We start from the raw sequence: 14,729 nt of genomic DNA on the forward strand, positions 1-14,729 counted from the left end.
AGTGACCCATTATCCTGAATCCAATATGCCACTGAGACAGATCTTAAAACATAGCCTCTTCCCTTCCTCAGTGATACCCTCCTATCCACAGCAATGGGCTCAGTTTCCCCAGGTGCAGAAGTGGTCCCTCTGATCCCTTCTATGTTTCAAAGTGCCAGTCCTCTCGTACACATAACACCACCACCCACAACTGAGGAGAGGGGCCTATCGATTGTGGCTCATATTCTCAATTGACTCAGTGCTCCCTGAGGTGTTTGCTCCAGGATTCTCTCTCCCTGGGTTCCGTAGCTACCATTGCATGGGCAGAATGGTTGGGATCAGGAAGAGAGAAAGGGTGCACTTCTGATGAGCTTGGCTTGATGACGGTGATCTACAGGAGAGCCTGTGTGTATGTGTGTGTGTGTACATATGCCCCATTCTACACCAGGGTATTCTCTTGACAACACATCAGCCTAGTAGTAACCCAACCCCTCATCCCGGCATTGTGCTTAATGTCGGTTTTTAGCTAGCTTGGCATCCAGCATCAAAGATGAAAACTTGGGGGGAGGGAGAGGGCCAGGGAAGGGAAGTGGGGAAAGTGGGGAAGGGTCAATCCAACAAGATTTTTTTTGTTTTCTTTTAAGGGTCCCTCACTTTTTTATTCTAGTTTTTTCTTTTTCCTTTTAATTTTTGGGTGTTTTTAATCCTCAAAAATCCAGTCTTGCCTGAGGTTGTCCCTGGCAACACCATAGGCCAGATTCAACCCCTCACTGACTCACTTTCCCTGAGACCAATGACTCTCAGGAGAGGTACCCAGGCCCTAGACCGGTGTGCTTTGTAGGGTTTTCTGTAAAAATCCCAATGCCCTCAGTTCAGCTGCTAGCTAAAAGCTTTCATTAATTAATGAAGGGTTGCCTCTTTTTGTGTTTTATTTAACATTATTTTTTAAAGAAACTTTTATCTTTTTGTCAACTTTTTTCCATTTTCTCCCCTTCTCAATTGAAAATGGACAGTAGGGTGAGAGGGGAACAAGAAAATCTTTTGTTCAAGGTAATGGAAGAGGTCAGGTGAAGAAGTCAGCTCAGGACTCCAGAGGAGGTTGAAGAAAGGTTTAGAAACCCAGGGAAACAGGGATCCTTTGAGGAAAGGGGGGTGAGTAAGTAACCTGCTGCACTGGCAGGGAACTACCCTCTTGCTTATAAAAGAACATAGAATCATAGATTTAGAACTAGAATAGATTTTAGAGGCAAGCTAGCCCAACTGCCTTTTACAGATGAGGAAAATGAGGCTCAGAAAGGCTGAGTGATTAACCCAAGTAGAGCTGAGATTCACACACAGGTCCTGTGTTTTTTCCACTACTTTCTAACTATGCCTAGGATACAAAGACTCTCCTTCTCCACCACCACCAACCCGAAAAAAAAAAAAGTCCCTACTCTTAAGGGAGCTTACATTCCCTATATAAGGAAATAAACGAAGCTCAGAGAAGTGGTTTGCCAAAGGGCGCACAGCTTATAAATAAAGAGGACACTCAGACCCTGGTCACAGCAGAAGAAAACCTTCCAGGCAATTATTTGGAAGCCCTGGGCCTAGGGCAGGTCTGTCTGATGTGGCCATTTGGCTTGGGGCTTAAAACTTCAATAGCCCCAATTCCTTTATGAAAATCAGGTGGCATTGCTTCAAAATGAGCAGGCCCTTATCCTCCCCAGATAAAGCCTGCTCAGAGTGTGCATCCTGTCTCACTAACTCATGATCGTAGGATCACAGTATTCAGAGCCAGTGAGATCACTTGATCCAACTCTGTCATTTGAGTGATTTAATAATACAACAAGCACCTATCATGTGCAAATCACTGTGCTGGGTGCTCAAGAGACAAAAAAGAAAAAACAAAGTCCTTGCTGTCAAGAACCATCATTACATTCCTTTCCCTAAGGAAACTGAGGCCCAGAGCAGGAAGTAACCTCCCCATGGTCACACAATCTATAAATAACAGGGCCTACTAATTTAAAACCATGTCCTCTCACTCCAAATCCATTGCTTTTCCCACCATGTTAGGCAAAATCCATTAGAAATCAAGGGCTACACCAAGGACTAAGAATTGACAGAGAGAGAAAAAAGATTCAAGGCCGGTACTGCTGATGGCCACTTCCTATACTTGCCCTGAAAGACCCCCTCCCTCCTGGCTTCAGGGATACCACCCACTCAGAAGTAAACTAAGCCCCTTAATCTGGCCCTCACTGCCCTGTTGCCATGGCAAATGATCACTTATACCATTTATCAATTATTCTCCTCATGGAGGGGAAAAAAACCACTGGGGGAAGAAAATGGGACTTGGCTATTTCTCTTTTTCCTTTCTTTTTTCTTTTTCCTTTTTTTGATTTTTTTTCCTACCAAAAGACAATACTGATTGGCTGTTTTTCATCTTTGATGTTGCAGGCTAGCCTCTGCCGAGGAGGGTACAGCCGCTTCACCCCCTACTAGCAAGAGACCCAGCCCCTAACAGCATTCACACTGACTGCTTAATCCAAACCAAACCAAACAAACTAGACACCAGGCAGATCCTCCGGGAAGACAAACTGCCCCACCGGGTCAGGGACATTCTCCGCTGACCCTCCGCGACTCTAAAACCATAGATTTTTACCTCCAGTTGTTTCTCCCCGCCCCATGGTGGTGTGTGTGTCTTTGTCCATGACTGTACCTGTATGTTTGTAACTAACTTCCTGTATTGAGTTTGTCGGTGTTGTTCTACTCCCAAACCATCAAGGTATGGTATACAAACTGGGGGCCGTGGGAGGGGGAAGGGAGAGAGTCAAGAAGTTGAGAAGTTCGCAGAGGATCAACCTCCCCTTTCCCCATGGCTCTGACCCCTCAACTCATAGCTACCCCGAAAGGGTTAGCAAAAGGGCCTTATACCCTGGCCAATCCCCCTACTTCTACCCTATTCCATCTATACTCTTCAATCAATCACCAGGCTGAAGTCAGAGAATCTTAGTGAAAGGAGTCAGGGCCACAGACCATTCTGCAGTTTCCACAGTTCACTTAGATGTCCATTCCTCCCACTCTGGTCCTTGCCCCAATGCTTTATCCCTCTATAGTTAGTTGTCTCCCACCTCCATCCAATGGATCTTTGAAACTACCAGAAGAAATCTGTTCCATGAAGAAAGGACAGGAAAAGGGAATTAGCACTCTCCTGTCCTCTCTTCCATCTTAGATCAACCCCTCACCTCTCTGCTTCTCCCTCCTTCTCTTTACTTCACTCCCTGTAGATGGTCTTCCTTGTCTCTTCTCTTAGCTGAAACATTATAGATCCCATTCCCTATGGAAGTCATAATAATGTCCTGGCCAAAGTGTTCTTTGCAAGAGATGAAAATGGAAATGAACTGTCCCCTCCCTAGTTCCCTGCATCTCTCCATATGCCTTACAACTCCCCCATATTACCATCTTCAAATTTCTCCTTTGTCCTATGACCTACAAACAAAGCCGTCAGCATCCTAGCTATGGAGATCCCTAGCCCTCTCCTAAAGTGGCAGATTTTATTTTCCCAGCTCTGCCCTTGGTGTGTGCTGCCTAGCCAAAGCCTCTCCCTTCCTGTGCCTCAGCTCAAAAAAAGGTCTTTAGTTTGAGTGCTTGGATCACTTTGCCCTTCCAAAATCAAGCTTCTTCTTTGGGACTCCTCACTGCTGGATGGCTCATCTCAGGACTGACTCCCTGAATCCAGCTCCCCTTCCTACCGCCTCTAACTTGAATACACGTAGATTTTTTTTTTAAAGAATGTACTCACATGTCCACAGAGATTTGCCTAGCCTGGCTCAGCCTGGTCCTACAACAAAGTACATAGACCATGGCTTGGAGACCCTCAGGCCAATTCCTAAATGTTAGACCTGGAAGAGATGCCAGGGTCATCCCTTCAAAACTCCGTGAAACCCAGAGATGTCACAGCAAGTTAGCAGCAAAATTAAGACTAAAACGCAAGTGTCCTGCATCTCAACCAGGCTCCATTGCAACTTCATGTTCAGGAGAAAGCTTAGCTTTTCAGTTCTAGTTATCATACGGAAAACTTTCAGGGAGCTTAGAGGGGGCCAACCAAGAGAAGGGGTCCTTTTTTTCTGTATCATTCATGGATTTTAAATAAGCTACTCCCTGAGCCTTTTTATCAAGTGAGATAATATTTGTAAAGCGCTTAGCACAGTAGTAGGCGCTATATAAATGCTTATTCCCCCCTTCTTCCCCCCTTCCTTTTTATGACCATCCCTCTAATGGGAATAAGCATGGCAGGAGTTTTTTTTCTTACCTTTGACTGAGGAAAGCTAAGGCACCTGGTGTCTGGAAGAAACTAAGGCTCCCTACCAGCTGTGGGACTTAGTTTCTGCTATAACCGCCCCCCCCATATATCCCTGTTTGGAAAACTGTTCCCATACTCCCCTTCCCATCACTCCTCTCTCAGGTGTCCAATTTGTCTCTTCCCTGTTGTTAAAATTCACCTTCTCCCACATATCTACCACCACTTTTTCACATACTCGTTTTGTTTGCTGAACACTATTCGCAGAACACTTCTCCAGCCCTTTCTCCACCTCAGTCTTAGCTCTCCTAATCAGTCTGCTATAATTGGTTCTTTTATCCAAGCTTAGCTTGTTCTAGAGTCTCCATGTTCTACTTAAACCAGAGCTTAGCCATATTCTCATCTCCTTCCACCCCAAGCCCTGACCTCCAGTTCCTAGTTTCTACTTTCTTATGCCATCACTATACATCCAACCAACCCTGGAAAGGGTTGAAAGATAAGTTAAAATCCAACATTTATATTGTAAAGCCAGCAGCCTCCTGAGGGTCAAGAGTAATTATATATATAGTGAGGGACTAGGAGATGAGAACCTCAGCTGGGCAACGGAGTCCACTATTCTCCCCTCATCTCCCTGGGGCAGTTTAATATGTTAAAAAGTAAATATTTGTCTCAAGCCAGGGAACACCAACTCCTCCCCACACTATCTCACTATCTCCTTCTGGGTTCAAAGACCCTCCCCACTGTCCAGGGCCTCCGTGGCCTTGTCTTTACACACAGTGTGCTGCATCTGTGAAACTGTGCAAGCTTGGCTTTTTTGTTTCTGTTGTAGTGAAATCTGCTGTTTTCTTCTTGGACCGTGAAGGGCAAAAACAAAACAAAACAAAAACAAATAAAAAAAAAACAAAATGAAAAAAACACAAAAACAACGCCAAAAAATCCCCCAAAATATTTTAAAATGAAAGCAACAAAACTTAAGCAGAGAAAAGAAGCAATCAACCAAGTGACAAGTCCCACATAGAGGCCACACACAGACGCCCAGCAAGAAGAGTCCAGCAGGAGGCGCTGTGTACCCCGTACCCACAAAGTGAACACCAACCTGACGGCACCAAGTGGGAGACTTTCCCCAACCTCCACTCTTACCCCTTTCCCTAAGCTGGCAGTCATGTTGGGGCGCCCCTCCTCTTTCTTGGGCTTATGAGGGTGAGGTCAGGGGGTGGGAGCCAAGCTTTTGCTACCCCCAAAGACAGGGTTTTTTTTTTTTTTTTCCTACCATGTCTTCCTCTCAGTCTCCCTTCTCTCCCGGGTTGTATAGGGACTGATAGGGCAGAGTAATGGGAGAACAGAAGGAAGATGGGATATAGTGATCTTGTTCCAAGTGGCTTGGGGATGGCATGCAAAAAGAAAGAGTTGGGTCCAGGAGCAGCTGAACCAGGAAGGATGGGGCAGAGAAAAGAGGGGATGGTAAGAAAAAGCAAAGGCAGTTTTGCATTCCCAGGGAACTCAGGCTTTGGCGCATGCCTAGTCATCCATGGGTTGAGTTTTCTGGGCTCAGCTCCCCATGCTGTGCTGACAAAGAAAATGCCCTTGCCCTCACCCTAGTGAAAGCAATGTGCCGAGCAGTGCATCACATTAGAGTTTGCAGGCCGCCTGAATGTTATTTGACCACCAGTCCTCGAGTGCCAACTCCTTTAAAAAAAGGAAAAAGCATTGGCAGGACTCCAGGAAGACCAGAGTCCACAGATTTCTCCTCCAGCCACTCATTCTCTTGGCTCCCAGACAGCAGAACAGAACAAGCCTAGTCTGTCCGTGAGACCCAGGCTAAAAGTAAACAGGACACCCAGTGTTCCTCTGATGTAAGAACTTTGAGAGGTGGGCATCCCTTGCAGCCAAGCCTCCTCTTTCAAAACTACTTTCCTCCTCTACCACATGCAGTCCTGGAAGATAAGGCTTGGAGAAGAGGCAGGAGTTGAAATAGAGGTAGGAACCATGCAGTGCTGGGGGGGGGGGGGTGGGCAGTTCAAAACAGGTTTGTTCTGGTGGCTGCAGTTAATCTCTAATTCTGCTACCTGGTGCTCTGCCCTCTGCCAGCTGCCCAAGGTCCATTCCCCTTGGAGGCCAAGGGGCGAGTAGCTAGAGGGGGTATTGGACAGAGCTGAGTGGAAAATAGAGGGTAGGTGCTAAGGGTCTGACTCTGCGGGGGTAGGGGGGCAGAGGAGAAGGAAGGGGGTAACCTAACTCAAGATCTTCATCTGCTCCATTGGTGCAACTTATCCGCAAGATTAGGTATCATGGTGCTATGGGTCTAGGAAACCATAGCCAGGGAAAGGAACCTGTGAGGAGAGCTAGGGAATAGGGGCAAAGAGAGGGAAGAGAGGTTCAGAGCTGACTCTCAGCCCCACAGTGGAAGCTCTGCCCTAACCTTCAGTAACTGCCCTTGGTTGGGTTTCCAAAGTAGTGGTGGCAGCAACGGGTCATCCTTCTGAAGCACCTGGGAGGAGGGAGAGACCTGGTCTAGCAGCAGATGGTAGGGACAAAAGACAGATGGCAGTGGGGAGGAAGAGGAAGCCCCTGCCAGGGTAAGGACAACTGGGGTAGCTGAAAGGAAGGGGGGGAAAATAGACTCCCAACATAGTTTTACTGTCTCATGAAACTTAAAAACAAATCAAACAACAACAAAAAACAAAACCCTCACTTTATATTCAGCATAAGCGCCTGAAGCTAATGGAATTCTCCTTTTCTATTCCTGATGTACATAGAACCCAGTCCCTACCTCTGGCCATTTGTCTTCTGTATAAAGTTCCCCCACCCCTTCCATCTGCTGTACTGAATCCTTTTCTCTTGGCAGCCTCCTCCCAAGCCCCTCTTCCCCTAAATTTACTCCCCTCCTCCCTTCTAGGACTGCAACTGAGCCCCCAACTTCCTTTCTTACCATTCTGTATGCTTCCAAGGTGTGACCATTCAAATTAACAGTATTATTATTAAGATTATTAATAAAGATTTCTTTCTTCAAACCAGGACAGCTTTTTGATTGGGGGGTGGGGGTGGGAGGGCAGGGGTCCTAGACACAAAGGGTGGGAATGGAAAGGTATATGATGGGACCTATTGGGGAGCAGGTATTGGATCCAAACTGGGTACATTCTCTAAATGGTTCAATTCTAACTTTGCCAAAGCCAGACAAGTGGGTGAGACACCTACACACACACAGAGACAGAGACAGAGAGAGAGAAGAACTCTTGCCAGACATGGGGTTATTAAACCAGTAAGGTCCAAATCCTGTCACTCTTTCCTTTTGCCCCACCTTCCAACAGCCTCTTTCTAGAAGAGAAACGTGGAGCTTTCGTATTAATTCCTGGGATCCTTTCATTTAAAAAAAAAAAACCAAAAACCTTTCACAACAGCCTTGTGGCACCAAGGCACCTCTCTGCCCTTACCCATTCGGGTATCAGAAGATTTGGGATAGATGATCTCAAAGGTTTCCCTTCCAGTGTTAAATCCTCTGACCCCAAGATTTCCACTGAGAGATTGGGTGATGATGGTTTTGCTACCACTGAATTCCGGTCAAGTTTTGCCGAGCAGTGGGGCATCTGCAGTATAGCTTACTCTGGGCAGAGCTCAGAAGGAAACCAGTCCCACCCCTGAACCGGATGCTGCTCAGAAAGCCACACTGTCATTCTAACTCAGAACATTGAGAAAATAAATGGATCATACATGGGGCCAGGCAGAGGAGGGAGGACAGAGGGAAAGTAGAAGCTATTTGAGGTCCTACTGGTCCCGTTATGTACTCTCATTAAGGTTTAACGATGTTTGAACAATCTGGACACCTCCCCACCTGAAGAAGAAAAAAAGAAAGAAGAGACAGGATCTGAGTAAAAGTGCTTTTTTTGGCTTTCTCCATTTCCTGGACGAGTGGGTGAGCAGAAGCCAAAAAAAAAAGATCTAGGAGCATCTGATCTGGGGACATCTCTCTTTGATAAGAGGAAAATAAGGGATGAATGACTGGGGGAGGCAGGATGGAATAGAACGTGTTGCAGATTAATAAAGTTTTGGCTATGTTTGGGAGGTTACCGGGCGGGGGGGGAGGGGTGGTAAGGGGCAAGGATATTCTCAGGCCCTAAATCACCACTCTTGCCAGAACTGCACATCGAGAAAAGTTGAGTTCTTCATTTTTCAAAACGTCAGATAATTTATTTCAGCGCAATTACACCCACCAGAGGGGCACCAGCTTAAATGCCGAGATATTAATTTTCCTGCATATGAGGCTTTCTTGTTGGTGGAATTGGGGACTGTGCTCTCAGGGAGTTGGGGCTGTGTGATCCTGCTGTGCCATGCTCCGCTAAACCCCCTTACTTCTAATTGCTTGCTCACCAGACTGTGAGAAAATAATTGCCACTATAAATTTTCTCTCCTCTGCATAAAATATTCTAAGGAACCTGTACTAGAAAAATGACTACATGCAAATAAATGAAGCCAGGCATCAGTATTATACTAGCTACTAACAGGTGGGGTAGGAGTCAGGACAGAAACCTGAGGAGATTGGGGCCAACATGAGCATTCAAACCGACAGTAGAAACCACCTCTGCTCCATCAAGCTCAAAAATGGGGGAACAAGCACATACAACCCCAGATAATTACTGAAAATAAAAAAACGTGGCTCTATAAGTGGCTCCAAATGTCAGCATCTTTCTTCCCCATCCCTAACACCCCCCAGGAAGTACCACTCCTACTGGCAACACCCTCCGAAACAACTGCAGCTTTTGAAGATGAGCCAGAGCATCAGGTGTGCATAACAAGATTTGACCCCGATCCACAAGAGGAACCTGTGAGAGATGTTCCACTCACTCCCTCACATTTTCCAAGCAGCTGCTGACTCAGAAAGCATCTTTTCCTGGCTTGCAGTTATGTTCCTTGTTAAGAGTGTGAGGGATGTACATTACCCACAGAATCACAAGAATCGGAAGGAACATTAGAAGCCTCCTAATCCATCCAGTACCTGAACACGAGTCCTCTCTAACACACACTAACAACTTGTCGCACAAGCTTTGTTTGAAGACTTTGAGGTAGCCTGTTCCACTTCAGGATGTCTCCAATTGATTTTTAAATAAAATTTTGCTTTTTCATTCCACAAAGGTCTACTTTCTTTCTTCCCCTTCCTACCTCTCTCCCCCACCCACTTGAGAAAAACAAAACCCATTACAAACATGTATAGTCAAGCAAAACAAATTCCTACATGGCCATTGGACAGCTCTAATTATTCTGGTTTTTCTGGATATCAAGCTTTAATTTGCCTCCTTACAACTTCTGCCCTGTGCTCCCAGTCCTGATCTCTGAGGTCTAGAGCAGAACCACTCTAACCTGTCTTCTAAGTGACAGCTTTTCAAATACTTGGCAACACCTGTCATCTCGCTCCTACTAATTCTTTTCGTCTCCAGGTTAAACTTTCCCAGGTCCTTCAACCCATCCTCATGACCAGAGTTTGAGGTCTATCTATCTGGTCACCATCCTCTGAACATTCTCCAATTTAACAATGTCCTTCCTAAATTGTGGTGCCCAGAATTGAACACAATACTACAGATGTTATCTGATCAGAGAGTACCAGCCCATCACCTCACTAAGCCAGGACACAATGTCTCTTATCTTAATGAAACCTAAAACTTCATTAGTTTTTTGGGTGTTTTTTTTTAATGTATCACACTGCTAATTCATTGAGTGTGTAGTCCACTAAGTCCCCAGAATTTTTCAGAGAAACTGCCATTTACCCATCTTGTACTTATGAAACTGGTTTTCTGAATCGGTGTTAGGACTTAATTCATTCCTATGTAGCATCATGCTAACCCCCTCTCATATGCAAAGTCCACAGAACAACTCCTCGGGTTCAAGGTAATCTAAGTCTATATCCCTCATGAGCCCCCCAAAATGTGTTTATTTTCTAATTAGAGGACACACTTAGTTCAAAGCAAAGGCATTTATTGAAATATCATAGTAATAAGATTTGCAATACAAGAGTATATTCTTTCACAAATATATACAACACTAGCAGAGAGAGTAAACATGCATAGGGATGAGGGGCAATCCCTGCCTCCGATGCTGTAGGACCTCTGATGTCTTCTAGTGATGTTAACATTCTACTCTCACTAGGTTTGCTCTTGGCTGGGTACTCTTGCTGGTGTGCTCATCTCTTTAGGATCAGCTCAGCCGTCTCAGCTGCAGTCTGCTAGTACTTCGTGGCTAATACTTCTCCCTAAAAAGGGCAGGCTGACATAGTTGCAGCCACCACAACCAGCTAACAAAAGCCAGGCAGAGTGCCCCCAGGCTAAGATTAGGTCTTTCCTTTCCAGCCCTAAATCATAGGCTGGAGATCAGAGCCTTCAGTTTTGAATAACACCCTGAAACACTCCAAAAAACCCTCACAGGCTTAGCCATAAATGAACTTCAGCCCCAACAAAAGGTAGGATAAGAAGGCACTGGCCTACCCCAAATTTCTGTTTTTATTAAGCATTATTGTCAGTAGCAAAGCCTGTGTGCTGTGGTATTGAATTTTAGCCAATGAAAATTTCAGTCCCCCAATACTTATTAAATTTTATCTTTTAAATTTGGTCAGGTGCTTCGGTGCTGAATTTTAGCCAGTGAAAATTTCAGTCCCCCAATGCCTATTAAATTTCATCTTTTAAATTCGGTCCAATGTCCTAACCTATTGGGATCTTCCTGTATCCTGATTCTGTTAGCTATCCCTCCCTGCTTTGTGCCATCTGCAAGTCTGATAAGCATACCATCTGCTTTTATCCAAATCATTGACAAAAATCATTAAACAGCACAAGGCCAGGCAAGGATCCCGGGGACATTCCATTAAAGACCTTCCGAGATGACATCAAACCATTTAAGTCCAGTTGTTCGGTCAGTCCCAAATCTACCACACTGTAGCATATCTAGCCCATATGTCTCCATTTCCTCAGCTTCCTCATGTGTAAAATAAGGCCATCTCATGGCCTCTAAAATCTCTTCCTGCTCTACATCTCTGCTCCTATGCGCCTTTTTGGAAATCAGTATGTTTGCCCTTTTCCAATCCTATGGCACCTCTCCTATTCTCTATATCCTTTCAAGGAATGCTGAGAACCACATCTTCCAGTTCTTTCATTACCAGAGGAGATTGTTTATCTCAGCCTGGTGACTACAGCTCATTAAGGACAGCCAGGTGCTTTCAATATGTTCTTACTTCTCTCGGGGATCAACTCTCTACTAGCCATTCTCATTCTATCACTCCAGTCCAAATATCATTTTTATTCGTAGAGAAAACAGAAGCAAAATGTATGCTGAGCAGCGCTGCCAGTTCTGTTGTCATTTCTTATCACCCCATACACCCAAAAGGGGTTCTAGCCCTTCTACATCCTCTTTTCTCCAGCATAATTTGTAGGCCCTTTTTATTGCCCTTCCTCATCAAATTCAGCCTGTTCTTAGCTTTAGCACACCTCACACTATTTTTATAGAACAAAGTTACACTTACATATTCACTCTCCATTACCTGCCTTTGCTCCCATCTTCAGTATGAAACTTAAAATCTAAGTTGTTTGATGGATTCACTGTCAGCACACATCTATCTCAATAATTACTTTCTCCTCATCAGAATTTCCTTTGTGTCTTCAGAATTTCATTCTTGAGAGTTTCCCATTTCTTCCAGAATGACTTTCCCTACAGAATTTTAATCCATGGAATCCCATGGAGTTTGGGGTTTTTTTTTAACCCTTTAAAATTTGCAAACAAGATCATTATTATGGTCACTTGCTGGAACCAGTTTCTCCTTATTGGTGAGAATCAGGTCCAAAATAAAAACTTTCCTGTCTTAGTTCCTCTACTTTATGAAGAATGAAATTATTATCAAAGTAAACAAACTGTTAGCTCCTATACTTTTGGAAGTAAGAGATCCAGTAATTGTCCAGAATTCTGGCACTACTCAATCAAGCCAATCTGCCATGTTTATGTTTCCCAAGCTTCTCATATTTCACCTTTCTGCCCGACTGGTCTCCAATAACAAAACTGCTTCTTTTTCTGCTTCCACGGCTCTTCAACCCAACTGTTCTCTACCATGCTTCCCAGCTTTGCTTCTCAGATTGCCTTGCATCGAGTATATATTCTTAAAATACAATATTACTCAAACCCCTTCCCCCACTTACAATGCAACTTTAAACAAAATCAAAAAACTTATCCCAGGGGCAGCTAGGTGGCACTTGCCCTGGAGTCAGGAGGACATGAGTTCAAATCCAGCCTCAGATGCTTGACACACTTACTAGCTGTGTGACCTTGGGCAAGTCACTTAACCTCAATTGCCCTGCCTACCCCCTTCAAAAAAATAAACAAACTTATCCTAGATTTTGTTTTGTCATAAGGTACATACACCCTTCCAAAGCCATATTCCAGTCATTAGTCTTATTCCACCAAATGTCAGTGACATCTAAGAAGTCCTATTTTCCTCCTGGTATCTGAATCTCCTTTCTTGGATTTTGTCACCTATGAACTTTCATCTGTCTTCTTCTTACATTACTGCTACTATGCTTTATGATACCTATTTCCTTCCCTCTCCTTTTTTCAACCTAAAGACCTATTGATAAAATTTGTAAGACACCAGAACTTTACATTTTTACATGCCTTGTTAGGCTCATGCCTGAGTCATTCTGTAGTCCAAAAGTCAAGTTGCTACCTATACGGCAACTAACAAGTTTGACAGAAGCTGTAGAACTCTGTGATGCAGGGAATCAGGGTTACCTTTCTTCCAGAAGATGGGACATGGCACCCTATGGCAGTATCTAGGGACAGCTACAGATCCCTTCTCAGAATAATGTTGTTAAATGCATAAAATAAAATATATAGGATTACAAAGAAAATCAATTATATTGAAATACAATGATCAAAATGTTAGGGGGGGTTGTTTTGTTTTTTTTAAGTTTAGAGTCTAGGTTAAGAGTTCCTTCTCTGGAAGAAAGGTACGACCTAAAGAAAGAGAAGGCAAAACACTATGAAGAACAAAGCACTATCCTCCCACTACCAACATACAAAGAAACCTTAGGTATCCTACATCTTTCATTAGGCTCTGCCAATTTTCCATGAAGCCGCCAACTCCAAAGGCCAAAGGAAGAGCAACAGAAGCCAGGAGACCTGTGCTGCCACCTGGTGGCTTACAGTACAGTGTAGAAATCTTTTTTGATATCACAAAAGCTAAATATTGATTTCCTGCTCTAACAAAGCATCCCAGGATAGACCACTGGGTGCATCACCTGGGTGACTGACCTTTATCTGTTAAATAAGAGAGTTAGATTCAATGACCCCTATAGTTCCTGGAATTCTAAATGACCTAATCCAATGTTCTACAGGCAGGGCTTATGGGTTTTCTCCCTACTCTTTAGGGACACTGCTCTATGAATTCTTCAAATTCACAGAGGACACACCACAGTGAACTCAGTCAGAATGTAGAGAATTTAGCCAATGTAACAAGGTTAACAGACCCCAAGCCCTAAGAAGGGTATCTGGTGGCAAGTTGGAAAAGTAGAACCACCAAATGTATTGGGTGTTCCTCATGACACTGGCCATGAAACTGATTCATCCAAGACGAAAGACCAAAATGAAGAACAAAGGCAAGGAGGTGAGAAATGAGAAGAAAAGCAATAGATAAAGACAATTCAGCACATATAAAAACCTTCAAAGGGGAAAAGACTGTAGAAAAAGACGTAGTCAAATGGACCTATCTTGGGTGTTTCTGCTGAATGATAGAAAATAATAGGCTAGAAGACAGACAGAGACAAGCTACCGTCCCACGAGGTAGAAAAGGCTATGATGGGCCTGGCCTCTCATCTCCTTGAACCTAATAGCCTCTAGTTAAAGCAGAGGTACAGCCAAGGGAGGCAGAAAACTTCAGTCCAAGTCTAATAGGAAAAGAAATGTTTTAAAAAAAAAATCTAGAGTCCTTAAAGTCCTTCTACAGAGAAGACTTTTATGGGTCTTGATCAAGTCACAAGGCTGGAAGAGATCTATAGCTGTATCTCTGTTAAACTGGCCTTAGATCTTAATCCTTGACTCAGATTAGGGAAAATTGCTACACTTTCCTCCCCATGCCCACACCCTAGAAACAATGGGCACTGCCCAAGTTTTCACAGTGAAGTCAAGACTTGCCTTGGTGTGGGGACTTCATAAATTACCAGGCCCAGAGCACTGACCCCACAGTGAAAGCACGGTTGTAGCATCTCATGTTAGACCTCATGCCTCTCTCAACTAAAATCCTCCAGCTGTGATTTAAACTCATTTCCTCAGCTATTCAGACCACAGTGAAGAAAAATGGTTACTACCTTCAATGTAAGGATACAGCTTTAGTCTTCCTCTCTATTTTCCCTTAACTAAGTATTTCTAATTCCTATAACTATCACTTTGAAACTTTTCAGCATGAAGAGAATGATTAGGATAAAGTCTTCAAATCATGCCAGAGAAAAAATTT

The 14,729-nt window shown here is 44.1% G+C and overlaps 1 protein-coding gene across 3 annotated transcripts in view; it reads left to right on the forward strand.

Annotated features, from left to right (window-relative positions):
• The window catches only part of RBFOX3 (RNA binding fox-1 homolog 3), a 47,969-nt gene extending 42,798 nt beyond the window's left edge, over positions 1–5,171 (forward strand). For 2 of the 3 annotated variants that reach the window (XM_036757091.1, XM_036757093.1), the window contains one exon: positions 2,413–2,779. In XM_036757091.1, the coding sequence (XP_036612986.1) occupies positions 2,413–2,457 (45 nt within the window). In that variant the 3' untranslated portion in view covers positions 2,458–2,779. Of the gene's footprint in view, positions 1–2,412; positions 2,780–5,084 lie in introns of those variants that run through there. The other variant, XM_036757092.1, reaches the window with a different exon arrangement.
• The last annotated feature ends 9,558 nt before the right edge of the window (positions 5,172–14,729 follow it).

Source organism: Trichosurus vulpecula, chromosome 4 (genome assembly GCF_011100635.1).
Source record: "Trichosurus vulpecula isolate mTriVul1 chromosome 4, mTriVul1.pri, whole genome shotgun sequence".
NCBI lineage: Eukaryota > Metazoa > Chordata > Mammalia > Diprotodontia > Phalangeridae > Trichosurus > Trichosurus vulpecula.